Here is a 19,367-nt window from a genome sequence, read left to right as displayed (position 1 = left end):
CATGTACATCCTCAAGCCTACCCATCAACCTTTTATCCACCAATACATAAACTAACAAACTACTTTCATTGCATGCTATATCATATCTTGTATACTTATTTATCCTCTTTTTTATAAAATATGTATTACTTATTACCAAACCTCTTTCTACACATAGTTCAAGTAAAGGCTTCCCATTTTCATTTACCCCTGGCATCCCAAATTTACCTACTACTCCCTTTACAACATTTTTACCCACTTTAGCATTGAGATCCCCAACCACAAGTACTGTCTCACTGGGTTCAAAACTCCCCATGCACTCAATATTTCCCAAAATCTCTCTCTCCTCTACACTTCTCTCTTCTCCAGGTGCATAAACACTTACTATAACCCACTTTTCACATCAAACCCTTATTTAACTCCACATAATCCTTGAATTTATACATTATATTCCCTCTTTTCCTGCCATAACTTATCCAACACTCTTATATGGATGTGAAGCTTGGGTGGTAAATGCAGCAGCGAGGAAACGGTTGGAGGCAGTGGAGATGTCCTGTCTAAGGGCAATGTGTGGTGTAAATATTATGCAGAAAATTCGGAGTGTGGAAATTAGGAGAAGGTGTGGAGGTAATAAAAGCATTAATCAGAGGGCAGAAGAGGGGTTGTTGAGGTGGTTTGGTCATTTAGAGAGAATGGATCAAAGTAGAATGACATGGAAAGCATATAAATCTATAGGGGAAGGAAAGAGGGGTAGGGGTCGTCCTCAAAAGGGTTGGAAAGAGGGGGTAAAGGAGGTTTTGTGGGCGAGGGGCTTGGACTTCCAGCAAGCGTGCATGAGCGTGTTAGATAGGAGTGAATGGAGACGAATGATACTTGGGACCTGACGATCTGTTGGAGTGTGAGCAGGGTAATATTTAGTGAAGGGATTCAGGGAAACCGGTTATTTTCATATAGTCGGACTTGAGTCCTGGAAATGGGAAGTACAATGCCTGCACTTTAAAGGAGTGGTTTGGGATATTGGCAGTTTGGAGGGATATGTTGTGTATCTTTATACGTATATGCTTCTAAACTGTTGTATTCTGGGCACCTCTGCAAAAGCAGTGATAATGTGTGAGTGTGGTGAAAGTGTTGAATGATGATGAAAGTATTTTCTTTTTGGGGATTTTCTTTCTTTTTTGGGTCACCCTGCCTCGGTGGGAGATGACCGACTTGTTGGAAAAAAAAAAAAAAAAAAAAAACTTATCCTTCAACTTTATTGCTACTCCTTCCTTAGCTCTGACTCTATTAGAAACCCCTGACCTAATCCCATTTATTTCTCCCCACTGAAACTCTCTTACCCCCTTCAGCTTTGTTTCACTTTGAGCCAGGACATCCAGCTTCTTTTCATTCATAACATCCAAAGTCATCTCTTTCTTATCATTCACACTACAACCACACACATGTGATAAATGAATTGTAGACAAAAACCAGGGTCAGTACAAGTTAAAAGAATTGTTCAGCATAATTAATTATTGTTAAGATAACATTAAGGAAAGGAGGTGTTTTCTAATAGTAGCTTTGATTAGGGCACTTCAGCCCAACACCTTTACAAGAGTGTGTTCGTCTACAACCTTAAATTTGTGCTAAAACTCTGGCTCGCTGGTCTTGGGAGTCTATCATTGCTACAGTGAGTTTTTCCATTACCTTCAGTGTGTATTGATATGTAAATGTCATAACTCCTCAGTCCACTAGCTTTATCAAAGATAATATTTTGGTTGTAAAAGTATAATTTTCACATTTGGGTCTGCAGACTGCAAAATTTGGGAATGAATAAGAATTATCAAGAGAGTAGCAAACCTTGATTGCAAGTTTCTTTCTGATGACATACATCATTGTAGGACTAGATTAATACTAGAAGCATTCGCCTAACAGGGCCTCAGTCATCCATGCTGTCTTTTTACATCACCAAATGACAGGCAAATAGACCTTGTTGTGATGTAAACCATAGGGATTCTCTGCCCTACAAATCATGCTTTGCAGAGCAGCAAGATCAAGCTATCCTTATCTGACTTGAAACCCAGGTTCAGATGTTTGCTTGCTAATGTAAATTCTTAATGGCATGTGCTTTCAATATAGCCCTGTCTCTTCAGCTTTTAACACTTGGTCAGGACTGTATTCTCAGAAATAATCTTCCACAAAGTCAGTAGGGTGACTTAGTATGGCAGTGTGATCAGCTGATGAACTCTCGTCACAAAGTTTTATGATGTGTCTTTGATTATTCTTTTTAAAGCATCCAGCACTAACATACACTGTTGTGAAGGCTCTTCTTCCTTCTCAGTTTTATAGGAGGATTGGGTTTTGCCATATTACCTAAGCACCAAACAGGGCCTCTTTCCTTTTCTCCTCAATCCACACATTCAGTAACATTCTTGTCTTAATTTGGCTATATTGACCTCTTTGATACTACTATCACATCACACTCTTCACTACTTGTCTCTAATTGTTCGGATGGTGGATTCTTTTGAACCAAAAGTGAGGTAGTCTGCCTCACATGCACCACCTCAAAGCATATCTAAAATTAATATTTTCTTTAATGCCATCAGAGATTCACACTTATTCTTCTTAGTATCTCAAGCATCACTAGTATTTTTGTTTTATGGTTAATATCCAGGGACTAATTGAGGGGATGAAAGCCATAAGTGGTATGTGTGGCATTGTAGGGAAGGAGCTGTGCCTCTCCATGCACTTGACCCTGGGGCCCAACTTGGGTCGGAGGGGGGAAAAAAATTTCCACAGTGTAGACCACCTAGATTTTGGTCATGACCTGATATTACAGTACTCTGATTCTTTCACATTCGACAGCACATATTATAGTTTTTAGTGTGCTATAAAAGTTTGGTTACCCATTTTCAGTCCTGAATACATAAATTTGCACTAGAAGAGGCTTTACTGTATATTTTTTTGTGAATAAACATTTTTTAAACTCCTGTTATTTCTAAGGTAGTGCACAAAGAAACACATTCACTGTCACTCATTCCTTAGCATTCTTTCCAGAAGTGCATGGACACTCAGTTTAAATGACCCATCAAACTGCAGTGGGACTGCAGAGGGATTGATTACCTCAAACTCCTGTTCTTCATTTTCCTGTGTGTGGACTGATGAAGCCACTGTTTGGCAAAACGTTTCCTCAATAAAGATTCCCAAGTGTTGCACATGTGTCTAATTTATCAACTTGTCGGTCTCCGAACCATTTATCTACAAACTGCAGTGTTTCCACCCGTCCTTCAGAATGCAGGCACTGTATTTACCACCTCCAGGACTCAAGGCTGACTAACCAGTTATCCTTAATCCATTCATAAATGTTACCTTGTTCGCATCAACAGCACAACAAATCCCAAAAATCATTTGCTTTTATTCATTTTGATCCAAAACACTCACACATGTGTATTGTATTCTCAGTATTGTTGTTAATGATAGTGAACATAGGTGAAGATCTTGGCAGACAGCATAGCTGCGTATACTCTGGAGATGATGTGTGGTACTCTGCTGTGGTGTACAAGAGGTTTTTCTTTTCATTGGAGTCACTCATTAAAACAGTGTCAATGGCTTTATTGTACCTGAACTGCCACATAATAAAAGCAAGGAGGTATAGATTTAAATCAAATATTTAAATATTAAAATAAATGCATGTGATTATGTACAGTACATTCCCAGCCAGGTTTTGGACTGCATACCTTCACTGAACATTTCTATAATGTACAAAAAATGCTCAGTATAATTTATAGGTTATATTTTTTTTTTTTTACCAGACAAAGTGAGCTGAGAGTGTATAACTGTGTTTCTGGCATGGAGCGACCCGTGCGGTGGGGAGAGATAAACAAACATGGAATATCAGCATTGCGGAGGAATGCCATGAATGATGTGGTCTGGTATCCAAACCTTCACTTCACTCACCATAAGACACTCAACACCATTGCCGTCCTTCTACAGCACTGGCTCCCTGCGTACCTCATGGATGCTGCAGCCAGACTAGTAGGGAAACGACCCATGTAAGTCCACTCTTACACAACCACCAGTGCCACTTCTCATACTTTCACCGTGTGACTTGTTTGGTCCAAGTTGAACCAAAACATTGTCATGAGCTTCTCTCTCCTGTGTGTGGGTTGTTTGTGTACTGTGTATAAATTTGCTTCATAAAAACATTCTCTCGGACTTATTTTGCCCAATATATTCTAAAATTTTTTTCTTTTTTATAATAATTATTACTTATGCCAGATCATCCACGTTATATGGTTGTCTAGACATGCAGACTGCTAGCAGCAGCAGGCTGGTTGTGTAGGTGATCAAAGAACTCAAACCTCAGACCAGGCTGTGAGGGTAGAAAAACTCTCAGAATCAGCCATAAGTATGTCTGTAGCTGTATTCTGCATTCTCTCTGTCGGACATGTTTGACCATTGCATTTTTTATTCATAGCTGATAGATTTACATTAATTATTTTGACAGGACCTGATATGTATTTAGTCATTAAAACAAATTTTGGCAGTCATTGCATATACGTACATATTTAAAAAAGTTGCAGTTTGGAGAGCCATTTGAATTGCTATTGAATGAATAATAGTGAATATTTCCATCTTTTGTCACCTTACCTTGGTAGGAGATGGCTGTTGAGGTAAAAAAAAATATTAGCCCTTTCAAGGTCTGTCCCGTAGATCTACGGCTTTACGTTTAGGGTCCAAACCATAGATCTATGCCATGAGCTCAGCTCACTCTGATAAACTGTGAGTGGTAAATTTGGGCCTAGATATGAGAGAATACATCTATGTGGTATGTGTACACCACATAAAACAAATCCTGCAGCACACTGTGTATAACGAGAGAAAAAACTGAGACCGTGATTTTCGATTAAAATAGCGACTTTGCAGTGTTTTTTCGTATGTTTTTATAGTTGTATTTGCGATTTCTTGGTCTCATTTGATAGAATGGAAGACATATTACAGAAATAGAGATGATTTTGATTGGTTTTAGCACTGGAAATGGCTTGAAACTGAGCTCTAGGTAGCGGAAATGTTAAATTTTTGCCGATGTTCGAGAGTAAACAAACGACCTCACACGTCTAATACACGCCAGCTGGTGGGTTTAATATACATTCACAAATATGGTGATGATATTTATACAATTATTACAATATTGCATAACAGTTAATCTTCTATTTTTTGGTGTGAATAAAAATTCATTATGTGAATAAAAAATCAAAATGGAATTTATTTGTAAAACCTCAAAACATAACTAATGAACAGAGGAAATGTTAGTTTAGTGCCAGGAATACCTACATTGTTTGTTCTGGACTCTATTTTGAAATAGGAATGTTTTGAACTTTGTGTTAAATTGGCCAAATTACCAATTTCCGATCACTTTATTTTGTGGTTGAAACAGTTGACTTTACGATTTCTTGTGCTCAATCGATAGAATATAAGTGATACTAGTGAAATAGCTAAGAATTTGGTCAACTGGAATAATGTAATTGGCCTAAAATGGGAGTCAAAGTCGGCAAAATCGCCGATTCGTAAATATTGCTGACACATCAAAATTTGCGAGAGCATAATTTCGTCAATTTTCCATCAAATTTCGTACTTTTTGTTTTATTACCTTCACAAAAAGATTCTCTATCATTTCATAAGAAATGTGTTTTTTTTTTTTTTTTTTTTTTTTTTTTTTTTTTTTTTTTTTTTTTTTTTTTTTTTTTTTTTTTTTTTTTTTGAAAATTCTTGGACACTGGGGCACCACTTCAGATTTTGGCCTTGGACCCTGAAAGGGTTAAGAAGTTTGTGGAAAACAAATATTGAGAGGGAGGTTTTTTTAAAATGTTTACTAATAGACCCCTGGCTGTCTTCAAGAGGGAGCTGGATAGGCACCTGACCAGCCGAGCTGTGGTTCATACATTGGATTGCATGTGGCCAGCAGTAGCAACCTAGCTGATCAGGCCCTGATCCACTGCAAGGTCTGGTTGTGGACCAGGCTGTGGGGGTGTTGACCCCTGGAACACTCTCCGGGTAGGCACTGATAATTAGGGTGGGACAATATCAAAATCTTCGCTGATACCAAAACTCGGTTTTAGGCCAATACTTTGACACATCCCTGGTGATTTTGTTTGTCATTTTCCACTTACTGTGGCTGAAGCCCTCTAGCAGCCAGTCAAACTCTAGATCACCAACTGCCAGCCATTAACACTCATGTCAACACTTCTACTTGTCTCCTCCACTGTGTGGTGAGAACCTCTTCAGTTGACACCTAATTAACTCTGTTTCCTGCCATGTCTGAGCTGTTATGCAGGATATATGACAGAGCATCCTGCTCATCAAGAATTCCTGACAGTAACAGCTATTTGTTCTGTTTGACACAGAATTTGTCACCACTGAAAACCCTGTTCAGAGTGCCTATTGGTAGGCTGGGATCTTTTGTTAGTGGAGAAGGTTTCTTACAAGTGAATTATATGTGAAAAATCCTCTGTGGTTCACAGAGAGATGTTTAAGGATGACCTTCCATGGGTCAGGAGAGTAGAGTACAGTGACCTCCTGTTCAGATTTTTGGTGCTTACCAAAGAGGAATAGGCCTTTATTTCATTCTCTGGCAATCTTGCTATCTCTGTAGAACTGACAGGATCTTGACTATCTCCAAACCTGAATCTGTGATATTATATACTGACTGAGTAGCAGGCAGCCAATAAATCTCATGGATTCTTTCAAGGCAATGCTTGATGTTTTGTGACTGACTACCTCAAATAATGTTTCTCCAAGGTTACTGGACTGATTACATTATCTTGACTTCACTACTACACCTGCCACCTCTATATTTGATTGAAGAGGCCTACTGTGTAGATGAATCATGTCTTACTCATCAGCAGTGTTTGATGCCTAGAGTGCCTTGATCATGCTGAGGATGACATGCATATTATAATAAAAATGCAGGCTCCCACTACTACTATTAACTGGTGTGGGAGATTCATGAGTTCTTCCTGGTTATTACTACAGTTTGAGAAAATATCAACCTGCTCGGAACCTTAGCTCCTTCCTCTCCAATGTTTTGGAAGTTAAATGCCTGCTCCCTCTTTCTGAGTTTTGCTAGCCATTCCTCAGGATGTGGATCCTCTACACCCAGGCCTGCCAGTTTTTTACATAAGGTGTGTCCTCTGTCTCTATGACCAATTCCCTTGTAGTCACTACTGTTTCATTAAAATGAAGAATCTGTTCTACAAATTAGTTTTGCAGGTGGAGTTATGAATGATTCTGTCCACTGCTTCCTCTACTGGTACCTGTGGTAACAATGTCTCTAAAGATCATGGCTAAAGTGTAGGCAAATGTTCATGACTGTCTCTGCAAGTGACCACTTATTCGTATTTGTTTATTTCAGCATACAGTAATTTCCAGTTGCAGTACTCTGGGATACGCATCTCATGTGGCCACAGGGCTTTGACAGATGGTATAGGTAACATCTGCAATCCACAAATATCTAGTATCAGAATAATTACCTGGGGTGTTATCAAATCATGTCTTGCTAATTCTCTACATAGTGAAATCTTGTCTCAGTAAAAGCATTGTCTGCAATGTGTCTTTGTCTTATGTGTTGGCCATATGCTATTTCATACAGGTTACACATTACCAGTTCAGAATGGTGCGTGAGGCAGGTGCTGCTGCCAGCAGTGGTAATGCAACATGTTCACACTGTGACTTTGATAAAGGCCACTGTATGGGTGAAACCTCATCAGTAAATGATTGCATTGTACTGCATTTCTCTTCCCATGCTCACATTAAACTTTGACTATGACAAAATTTCTGTCTTCCACTTCATCACTTTAACCCTTTCACTGTTTCGGTCGTATATATATGTCTTACGAGCCAATGTGTTTTACCTATATATTTTTTTTTTTTTTTTTTTTTTTTTTTCAACAAGTCGGCCGTCTCCCACCGAGGCAGGGTGACCCAAAAAAGAAAGAAAATCCCCAAAAAGAAAATACTTTCATCATCATTCAACACTTTCACCACACTCGCACATTATCACTGTTTTTGCAGAGGTGCTCAGAATACAACAGTCTAGAAGCATACACATATGAAGATACACAACATATCCCTCCAAACTGCCAATATCCCAAAACCCCTCCTTTAAAGTGCAGGCATTGTACTTCCCATTTCCAGGACTCAAGTCCGACTATATGAAAATAACCGGTTTCCCTGAATCCCTTCACTAAATATTACCCTGCTCACACTCCAACAGATCGTCAGGTCCCAAGTACCATTCGTCTCCATTCACTCCTATCTAACACGCTCATGCACGCTTGCTGGAAGTCCAAGCCCCTTGCCCACAAAACCTCCTTTACCCCCTCTCTCCAACCCTTTCGAGGACGACCCCTACCCCGCCTTCCTTCCCCTATAGATTTATATGCTTTCCATGTCATTCTACTTTGATCCATTCTCTCTAAATGACCAAACCACCTCAACAACCCCTCTTCTGCCCTCTGACTAATACTTTTATTAACTCCACACCTTCTCCTAATTTCCACACTCCGAATTTTCTGTAAAATATTTACACCACACATTGCCCTTAAACAGGACATCTCCACTGCCTCCAACCGTCTCCTCGCTACTGCATTTACCACCCAAGCTTCACACCCATATAAGAGTGTTGGTACTACTATACTTTCATACATTCCCTTCTTTGCCTCCATAGATAACGTTTTTTGACTCCACATATACCTCAAAGCACCACTCACCTTTTTTTCCCTCATCAATTCTATGATTAACCTCATCCTTCATAAATCCATCCGCCGACACGTCAACTCCCAAGTATCTGAAAACATTCACTTCTTCCATACTCCTCCTCCCCAATTTGATATCCAATTTTTCTTTATCTAAATCATTTGACACCCTCATCACCTTACTCTTTTCTATGTTCACTTTCAACTTTCTACCTTTACACACATTCCCAAACTCTTCCACTAACCTTTGCAATTTTTCTTTAGAATCTCCCATAAGCACAGTATCATCAGCAAAAAGTAACTGTGTCAATTCCCATTTTGAATTTGATTCCCCAAAATTTAATCCCACCCCTCTCCCGAACACCCTAGCATTTACTTCCTTTACAACCCCATCTATAAATATATTAAACAACCATGGTGACATTACACATCCCTGTCTAAGACCTACTTTTACCGGGAAGTAGTCTCCCTCTCTTCTACACACCCTAACCTGAGCCTCACTATCCTCATAAAAACTCTTTACAGCATTTAATAACTTACCACCTATTCCATATACTTGCAACATCTGCCACATTGCTCCTCTATCCACTCTATCATATGCCTTTTCTAAATCCATAAATGCAATAAAAACTTCCCTACCTTTATCTAAATACTGTTCACATATATGCTTCAATGTAAACACTTGATCTACACATCCCCTACCCACTCTGAAACCTCCTTGCTCATCCGCAATCCTACATTCTGTCTTACCTCTAATTCTTTCAATTATAACCCTACCATACACTTTTCCTGGTATACTCAATAAGCTTATTCCTCTATAATTTTTACAGTCTCTTTTGTCCCCTTTCCCTTTATATAAAGGGACTATACATGCTCTCCGCCAATCCCTAGGTACCTTCCCCTCTTTCATACATTTATTAAACAAAAGTACCAACCACTCCAACACTATATCCCCCCCTGCTTTTAACATTTCTGTCATGATCCCATCAGTTCCAGCTGCTTTACCCCCTTTCATTTTACGTAATGCCTCACGTACCTCCCCCACACTTACATTCTGCTCTTCTTCACTCCTAAAAGATGGTATACCTCCCTGACCAGTGCATGAAATTACTGCCTCTGTTTCTTCCTTAACATTTAAAAGTTCCTCAAAATATTCTCGCCATCTACCCAATACCTCCATCTCCCCATCTACTAACTCCCCTACTCTGTTTTTAACTGACAAATCCATATTTTCCCTAGGCTTTCTTAACTTGTTTAACTCACTCCAAAATTTTTTCTTATTTTCATTAAAATTTCTTGACAGTGCCTCTCCCACTCTATCATCTGCTCTCCTTTTGCACTCTCTCACCACTCTCTTTACCTTTCTTTTACTCTCCATATACTCTGCTCTTCTTATAACACTTCTGCTTTGTAAAAACCTCTCATAAGCTACCTTTTTCTCTTTTATCACACCCTTTACTTCATCATTCCACCAATCACTCCTCTTTCCTCCTGCGCCCACCCTCCTATAACCACAAACTTCTGCCCCACATTCTAATACTGCATTTTTAAAACTATTCCAACCCTCTTCAACCCCCCCACTACTCATCTTTGCACTAGCCCACCTTTCTGCCAATAGTCGCTTATATCTCACCCGAACTTCCTCCTCCCTTAGTTTATACACTTTCACCTCCCTCTTACTTGTTGTTGCCACCTTCCTCTTTTCCCATCTACCTCTTACTCTAACTGTAGCTACAACTAAATAATGATCCGATATATCAGTTGCCCCTCTATAAACATGTACATCCTGGAGCCTACCCATCAACCTTTTATCCACCAATACATAATCTAATAAACTACTTTCATTACGTGCTACATCATACCTTGTATATTTATTTATCCTCTTTTTCATAAAATATGTATTACTTATTACCAAATTTCTTTCTACACATAGCTCAATTAAAGGCTCCCCATTTACATTTACCCCTGGCACCCCAAATTTACCTACTACTCCCTCCATAACATTTTTACCCACTTTAGCATTGAAATCCCCAACCACCATTACTCTCACACTTGATTCAAAACTCCCCACGCATTCACTCAACATTTCCCAAAATCTCTCTATATATATGTACTCAAAAATTCTAGCGGCTTCAAATCAAGCGGGAGAAAACTGGTAGGCCCATATGTGAGAGAATGGGTCTGTGTGGTCAGTGTGCGCAGTATAAAAAAAAAATCCTGCAGCACAGTGCATAATGAGAAAAAAACTGACAGTGTTTTTGGATTAAAATGCCGACTTTGAGGTGTATTTTCGTATAGTATTTATGGTTATATTCTCGTTTTCTTGATCTCATTTGATGGAATGGAAAACATATTATAGAAAGAGATGATTTTTATTGGTTTCACTATGAAAAGGACCTTGAAATGCTACTGAAAGTAGTGAAATGTTCGATTTTTGCTGATGTTCAAGAGTAAACAAATAACATCATTGTCCAATAAATGTCCAACTAGCCATTCTAATATGCAGTCACGAATGGGATGACATTATTTATACAGTTATTACAATAATGCAGTAGTCTGCATAATAGTAAATCTTCTATTTTTTGTGTGAATAAAAATTCAAAATACAAAACAAGAGTAATGTAAGAGGGGCCTGGGGACATGACTGATTAACAGGGAAAATGTTATCTTAGTGCCAGGAATGTCTGCATTATTCATTCTGGATCCTATTTTGAAATTGGCATATTTTTTAATTTGCACGAAATTGGCCAAATTACCAAATTTCTGACCACTTTATTAGGTATTTGAAATCAGTAAATGGGCAGTTTCTTGTAAGCAAGCGATAGAACAAATGGAGTTCTAAAGAAATAGCTATGAGTTTGGTTGACTGGAACAATGGAATTGGCCAAAAATAGGGCTCAGTGAGTGAAATCGCTGATTCGTAAATATCGCCAAGATTGTTAGCTTTGTGAGAGCGTAATTCCTTAAGTTTTCCATCAAATTTCGTACCTTTGGTGTCATTAGCATTGGGAAAAGATTCTCTATCATTTCATAAGAAAAAATATTTTTTTTTTTTTTTCAAATATTTTACGACACTGAGAGACACTCTAGGATTGGAGGTTGCGACAGTCAAAGGGTTAACTCTGCCTCTTTTCCTGTTTTTCTCCATCTATTTTACTACTTAATTTCCCCTAAATATGTTGTTTATCTTTGTTCACATCTTGTATTTATAATATCTTAATTGCTCATCCTTTCTAAACTTTCAAGTGTTTAAAAAATCAGCTGTGTTCTTAAAATGTGTCTTGAAGAATTCTGAATGTTAGATTGCTTGTCACTTAATGAAATACTCTCTTCCTTTTTTAAGTCATCCAACCTTGGTGAAAGATGGCCAGTGTTAAAAAAAAAAATGAACACATAGCCTTTCCCACTGAGGTAGGGTGGCCCAAAAAGAAAGAAAAAACTTATATGATCATTCAACACTTTCACCATCACTCATACATAGTCACTGTCTTTATGAGGGCGCTCAGATATGGCAGCTTAGATGTCCCTCCAAACTGCCAATATCCCAAACCCCTCCTTTCTTAGGAGGAAGTGTGGAGTTACTAAAAGTATTAGTCAGAGGGCTGAAGAGGGATTGTTGAGGTGGTTTGGTCATTTAGAGAGAATGGATCAAAGTAGAATGACTTGGAGAGTGTATAAATCTGTTGGGGAAGGTAGGAGGGGTAGGGGTCGTCCTCATAAAGGTTGGAGGGAGGGGATAAAGGAGGTTTTGTGGATGAGGGGCTTGGACTTTCAGCAAGCGTGTGTGAGCGTATTAGATAGGAGTGAATGGAGATGAATGTTTTTTGGGACCTGACGAGCTGTTGGAGTTTGAGCAGGGTAATATTTAGTGAAGGGATTTAGGGAAACCAGTTAGCCAGACTTGAGTCCTGGGAGTGGGAAGTACAATGCCTGCACTTTAAAGGGGGGTTTGAGATATTGACAGTTTGGAGGGACTTCTAAACTGTCATATCTGAGGGCCTCTGCAAAGACAGTGATTATGTATGAATGAGGTGAAAGTATTGAATGGTAGTGAAAGTATTTTCTTTATGGGTCACCCTGCTTCAGTGGGAGACCTGGAGTTTACCTGGAGAAGGTTTCGGGGGTCAATGGCACCTCGGTTCGGTCTGAGACAGGCCTCATGGTGGATCAGGGTCTGATTAACCAGGCTGTCACTGCTGGCTGCATGCAAACTGATGTATGAACCACAGCCTGGTTGGTCAGGCACTGACTTTAGGTGCCTATCCAGTGCCTTCTTGAAGACAGCCAGGGGTCTATTGGTAATCTCCCTTATGTATGCTGGGAAGCAGTTGAACAGTCTTGAGCCCCAGACACTCATTGTGTTGTCTCTCGATGTTCTCGTGGCGCCCCTGCTTTTCATTGAGGGAATGTTGCATCTCCTGCCAAGTCTTTTGCTTTCATAGGGAGTGATCTTCGTGTGCAGGTTTCGTATCAATCCCTCCAGGACCTTCTGAGTGTATATTATCAAGTACGTATCTCTCTTGTCTGCGTTCCAGAGAATACAGATCAAGGACCAACCATTCCTAGTAATTTAGGAGCCTTATTGTACTTATGTGTGCCGTGAAAGTTCTTTGTACGCTCTCCAGGTCTACAATGTTAAAAGCCTTGAAGGGGGCTGTTAGTGTACAGCAGTATTCCAGCCTAGAGAGAACAAGTGATTTGAAGAGGATCATCATGGGCTTGGTATGTCTAGTTTTGAAGGTTCTCATTATCCATCCTATCATTTTCCTGGCAGATGGGGTAGATACATTGTTGTGGTCTTTGAAGGCGAGATCCTCTGACATTATCACTCCCAGGTCCTACACATTTCTTTTTCGCTCTATTGTATGGTTAGAATTTGTCATATACCATGATAAATTTTTAATTTCCTAAAGTTTTCCATATCTGAGTAGTTGAAATTTCTCATCATTGAGCTTCATATTGTTTTTAATGGCCCATTTGAAGATTTGGTTGATGTCCGCTTAGTCTTGCGATGTCTTGGATGGAGGTCACTGTCATGGCAATCCAGGTGTCATCTGCAAAGGAAGACACAGAACTATGGCTTACCTCTCTCTCTGAAATGAGGATGAGGAATATAATGGGAGCGAGTACTGTGCCTTGTGGAACAGAGCTTTTCACCGCGATGGCCGACTTGTTAAAAAAAAAAAATACATAATAAGTTTAGTAGGTTGGTAGACAGCAGCTGCCCAGGGAGGAACTGCTGTACTGCCAAGTGGGTGTAAAATGGAAGCCTGTATTTGCTTTACACGATGGTAGGATTGCTGGTGTCTTTTTTCTGTCTCATAAACATGCAAGGTTTCAGGTACGTCTTGCTACTTCTACTTACACTTAGGTCACGCTAAACATGCATGTATACATTTATGTATACACACTCATCTGAGTTTTCTTTGATTATATCATAATAGTACTTATTCCTATTACTTATTATTACTATCCATGGGGAAGTGGAAAAAGAATCTTTCCTCTGTAAGCCATGCATGTTGTAAAAGTCAACTAAAATGCCGGAGCAATGGGCTAGTATCCGCTTTTTCCTTATAGTCTACTAAAAGAAAAAGAAAAAAAACATCAAAGTTGTATGTTTGAATGTGCATGATTGGAGTACAAATGATAAGAAAGAAATGATTGTGGATGTTATGAATGAAAAGAAGCTGGATGTTCTGGCTCTAGAAGAAACAAAGCTGAAGGGGGTAGGAGATTTTCAGTCTGGAGAAATAAATGGGATTAGGTCAGGGGTTTCTAATAGAGCTGAGGAAGGAGTAGCAATAATGTTGAAGGATAAGTTATGGCAGGAAAAGAAGGAATATAAATGTATAAATTCAAGAATTATGTGGAGTAAAATAAGGGTTATGGTAAGTGTTTATGCACCTGGAGATGAGAGAAGTGTAGAGGAGAGAGAGAAATTTTGGGAAATGTTGAGTGAGGCATGGGGGGTTTTGAACCAAGTGAGAGAGTACTTGTGGTTGGAGATCTCAATGCTAACTTGTGTAAAAATGTTGTAGAGGGAGTAGTAGGTAAATTTGGGGTGCCAGGGGTAAATGAAAATGAGGAGTCTTTAATTGAACTACAGTATGTATAGAAAGGTTTGGAAATAAGTATGGTTTGTATGGTTGTATTCTCATTTTTTTGGTCTCATTTGATAGAATGGAAGACATATTACAGAAATAGATATAATTTTGATTGGTTTCACGTCGGAAAGTACCTTAAAATTGAGCTCACAGTAGCGGAAATGTTCGATTTTTGCCGACATTCAAGAGTAAACAAATAATGTCACCGTCCAATGTGTGTCCAACCGCAGCTGGACATGTATTGGACGCAGTCATGAATGGGTTGACATTATTTATACAGTTATTACAATAATGCAGTAGTCTGCAATAACATTAAATCTTCTATTTTTTGTGTGAATAAAAGTTAAAAATGGAAAGCAAGCATAATATAAGAAGGGCCTGGAGACATGACTAATGAACAGATAATATGTTATTTTAGTGCTAGGAATGTCTGCATTGTTTATTCTGGACCCTGTGTTAAAAATGACATCTCTTGAAATTTGTGTGAAATCAGCCAAATTACCGATTTCTGACCACTTTATTGGGTAGTTGAGATAGGTGATTGGGTGGTTTCTTGTACTCAATCTACAGAATAGAAGGAATACTAACGAAATAGCTATGAGTTTGGTAGCCTGGAACAATGGAATGGGCCAAAAATAGGACATAATGTGGGTGAAATTGCCGATGCATTAATTATCGCCGTTGGGTTAAGTGTATTCTAACTTAACCACTCTGTAATCCTGCAAAATCACTAATCCGGCACCCTACAGGTCCTGATGATGTCGGATTAGTGATGGCCAACCTGTACAAGTTTATTTCAACAAAATACAATGTTTATATAGAAATGGGTGACACTTGAGAGCATGTTGAAAGTCTATAGTTATGGAGAGCATTTCAGGCAAGCTTAAGCCCTATAATCACATACAGTGAAGTGCCCTTGTAGGCATATCATTGTACATGATTATTTCTCATGAGTTATTTTCTTGATTATTTCTTATGAGTTAGTCTTGTAAGTTTATATGTACTATCTTTTGCATTAGATGATATTAGCTGACATCATAGGTCCTATTTTGTACATTAGATGACCAGAAAAAAGATAAGTAAAGAGGGTGGGGAAAGGTTAGTTTACACAACAAGTAATGAAAATATAAAATTTCCCAGAAAGTGAGCAGTAGTTCAGGATTCACTATTCTCATTTTTTGACCCACAGCATGGTGAGAATTGCTCAGAAACTTGACCGCGCAGCTGCTTGCCTCGAGTACTTCACCACACACGAGTGGTGCTTCTCAAACGACAACGTGCAAAATCTCTGGTCAACTCTATCTGAGGTTGATCAACATACATTTAACTTTGCCCTCTCAGCTTTGCACTGGCCCACCTACATGGAGCAGTACTGTTTGGGTACCAAGCGGTATGTTATGAAAGAGGAACTTGCGACACTGCCTTCAGCACGTAAACATCTCTCGAAGTAAGTCCTCTTCGTAGTTTTGCTCTGTCGAATTGAGAGGTTAAAAAATATTGATGAAATTAACATGGTTCTGATGTTATGTTAATGTAACTTGTTATGCCTTCTTATTAATGTATGCCTGATTTTTTTGTTGGCAAATTTTTTTAATGGTAATATCTTGGTGAATTTTAGCATTTTTTGTATATGGTTAAAATTGTTTAAAGTCATGACAAGTCATGACTTTAGTCATGAATAGTGGATGAAATGTTTTGCACCTGATGACAGGTTTGTATTCTCCAGCGAACAATATTTTGCTAAGTTGAATATTGTAACTTAATAATCCAAAATGCTCCAGATTAAACTATTCTCCAAGTTTAGTTTTTTCCAGATTTAAGAATAAATGAGAGGCAAATACTGCACTGAAAGTTTGTACAATATCTGTAGTTTTAGAAGTATACTGTATTTTGACCCTCAGAATCACCCTGCATCTTATATGGTGAAGGTCAGACTTGGGTCAAACTTGAGATCTTGGTATACCTCTAGTTAAACCACCCAAACAACTCCAGCATTAATATATGTGGCATATTACCTAGGTATATTCTAGGTAGTAGGTTGGTAGACAGCAACCACCCAGGGAGGTACTACCGTCCTGCCAAGTGAGTGTAAAACGAAAGCCTGTAATTGTTTTACATGATGGTAGTATTGCTGGTGTCCATTTTTCTGTCTCATAAACATGCAAGATTTCAGGTATATCTTGCTACTTATACTTACACTTAGGTCACACTACACATGCATATACAAGCATATATATGTATATATACACATCCCTCTGGGTTTTCTTCTATTTTCTTTCTAGTTCTTGTTGTTTATTTCCTCTTATCTCCATGGGGAAGTGGAACAGAATTCTTCCTCCGTAAGCCATGCGTGTTGTAAGAGGCGACTAAAATGCCGGGAGCAAGGGGCTAGTAACCCCTTCTCCCGTATAAATTACTAAATTTAAAAAGAGAAACTTTCCTTTTTCTTTTTGGGCCACCCTGCCTTGGTGGGATACAGCCGGTTTGTTAAAAAAAAAAAAAAAAAAAAAAATGCACATACATGTACAAGCATATACATACACACACCCCCTCTGGGTTTTCTTCTATTTTCTTACTAGTTTTTTTTTTTTTAACAAGTCGGCCATCTCCCACCGAGGCAGGGTGACCCAAAAAGAAAGAAAATCCCCAAAAAGAAAATACTTTCGTCATCATTCAACACTTTCACCTCACTCACACATAATCACACATAATCACTAGTTCTTGTTCTTGTTTATTTCCTCTTATCTCCATGGGGAGGTGAAACAGAATTCTTCCTCCGTAAGCCATGCGTGTTGTAAGAGGCGACTAAAATGCCGGGAGCAAGGGGCTAGTAACCTCTTCTCCTGTATATATTACTAAATGTAAAAGAAGAAACTTTAGTTTTTCCTTTTGGGCCACCCCGCCTCGGTGGGATACGGCCGGTGTGTTGAAAGAAAGAAACATGCAAGCTTTCAGGTACATCTTGCGACTTCTACTTACATTTAGGTCACACTACACATACATGTACAAGCATATATATACACACCCCTCTGGGTTTTCTGCTATTTTCTTTCTAGTTCTTGTTTTTGTTTATTTCCTCTTACCTCCATGGGGAAGTGGAACAGAATTCTTCCTCCATAAGCCATGCGTGTTGTAAGAGGCGACTAAAATGCCAAGAGCAAGGGGCTAGTAACCCTTTCTCCTGTATATATTACTAAATGTAAAAGGAGAAACTTTCGTTTTTTCCTTTTGGGCCACCCCGCCTCAGTGGGATACGGCCGGTGTGTTGAAAGAAGAAAGCTAAACTGAAGAAAAGTATCAAGTAAATAAGAGTGTTTTCAGTAAGTGTTTCGTTGATTGTAACATTAACCATTTACCTATCAATGCCACTGTAATGCCCAGACATACACACACTCGCCTTACACTCCACTATATTAAATGAAATTTGGTAATAAGTAATACATATTTTATGAAAAAGAGGATAAATAAATATACAAGGTATGATGTAGCACGTAATGAAAGTAGTTTTAGATTATGTATTGGTGGATAAAAGGTTGATGGGTAGGCTCCAGGATGTACATGTTTATAGAGGGGCAACTGATATATCGGATCATTATTTAGTTGTAGCTACAGTTAGAGTAAGAGGTAGATGGGAAAAGAGGAAGGTGGCAACAACAAGTAAGAGGGAGGTGAAAGTGTATAAACTAAGGGAGGAGGAAGTTCGGGTGAGATATAAGCGACTATTGGCAGAAAGGTGGGCTAGTGCAAAGATGAGTAGTGGGGGGGGGGGGGGGTTGAAGAGGGTTGGAATAGTTTTAAAAATGCAGTATTAGAATGGAACTGGATATTTTCCCCCGAGACAGCCATATATAGAGTCAGTTCCTCTACATAGGATATTAAGCAGAAATATTCCAACAATTCTAGCTGGAGATTTTAATGCTCATCACCCTGCCCTCTTCAACTGTGGAGCTGGTATTCCACTGGGTGACTTAAAAGGAAAACAACTCTTTAATATCATGACAGCTAGAAACTTGTCATTTCAAGGCCCATTCTTCAAATCGTACATTGGACCTCATCCAGGAACACCAGATATAGTACTGACAAACAGAGACTGTGACATCTTTCACTGTCGTATATCTCCTGGTGGAAATGTAGGATCTGACCATATCCCTGTTATAATACAACTACAAACTTCTCCATTTAGAATACCTGTAACTCCTAAACCCAACCTTAACACCCTAGGATTTGACCCCTTCAGGGCATATCTGGGTGAGGATGAAATTGTGTCTTTGGAAAATCTACCTTCCAGTGCAATTGATGATGCAATCAGGTCCCTGCACAATCGAATAATTGAAGCTACCAATGCAACTTGCCAATTAGCTTCCACAAAGATATACCAACAATATAAACCTACTAGAGAAATTAGAGACACTTTAAGAAATTATCAAGCAGAATGTCGAAGGCATCTTCAAACGCGACAACCACCAGCAGCTACACTGCACCAATTAAGGCACGAATTAATTAACATGATTAGTCAACACAAACGAGACATATGGAAATTTCTAGTTCTTCAAGC

The 19,367-nt window shown here is 38.9% G+C and overlaps 1 protein-coding gene across 2 annotated transcripts in view; it reads left to right on the top strand.

The window, feature by feature from the left end:
- LOC128700022 (putative fatty acyl-CoA reductase CG5065) overlaps positions 1–16,263 on the top strand; it is a 51,989-nt gene extending 35,726 nt beyond the window's left edge. For both annotated transcript variants that reach the window (XM_070080961.1, XM_070080962.1), the window contains 2 exons: positions 3,768–4,007; positions 16,002–16,263. In XM_070080961.1, coding sequence (XP_069937062.1) covers positions 3,768–4,007; positions 16,002–16,263 — 502 coding nt within the window. The remainder of the gene's footprint in view (positions 1–3,767; positions 4,008–16,001) is intronic.
- Positions 16,264–19,367: the final 3,104 nt, after the last annotated feature.

The sequence above is a fragment of the Cherax quadricarinatus genome, unplaced genomic scaffold (assembly GCF_038502225.1).
Source record: "Cherax quadricarinatus isolate ZL_2023a unplaced genomic scaffold, ASM3850222v1 Contig1358, whole genome shotgun sequence".
NCBI classification, from domain to species: Eukaryota; Metazoa; Arthropoda; class Malacostraca; order Decapoda; family Parastacidae; genus Cherax; species Cherax quadricarinatus.
Note: the sequence above shows the minus strand (reverse complement) of the source record. Positions and strands in the feature narration are given on the sequence as shown.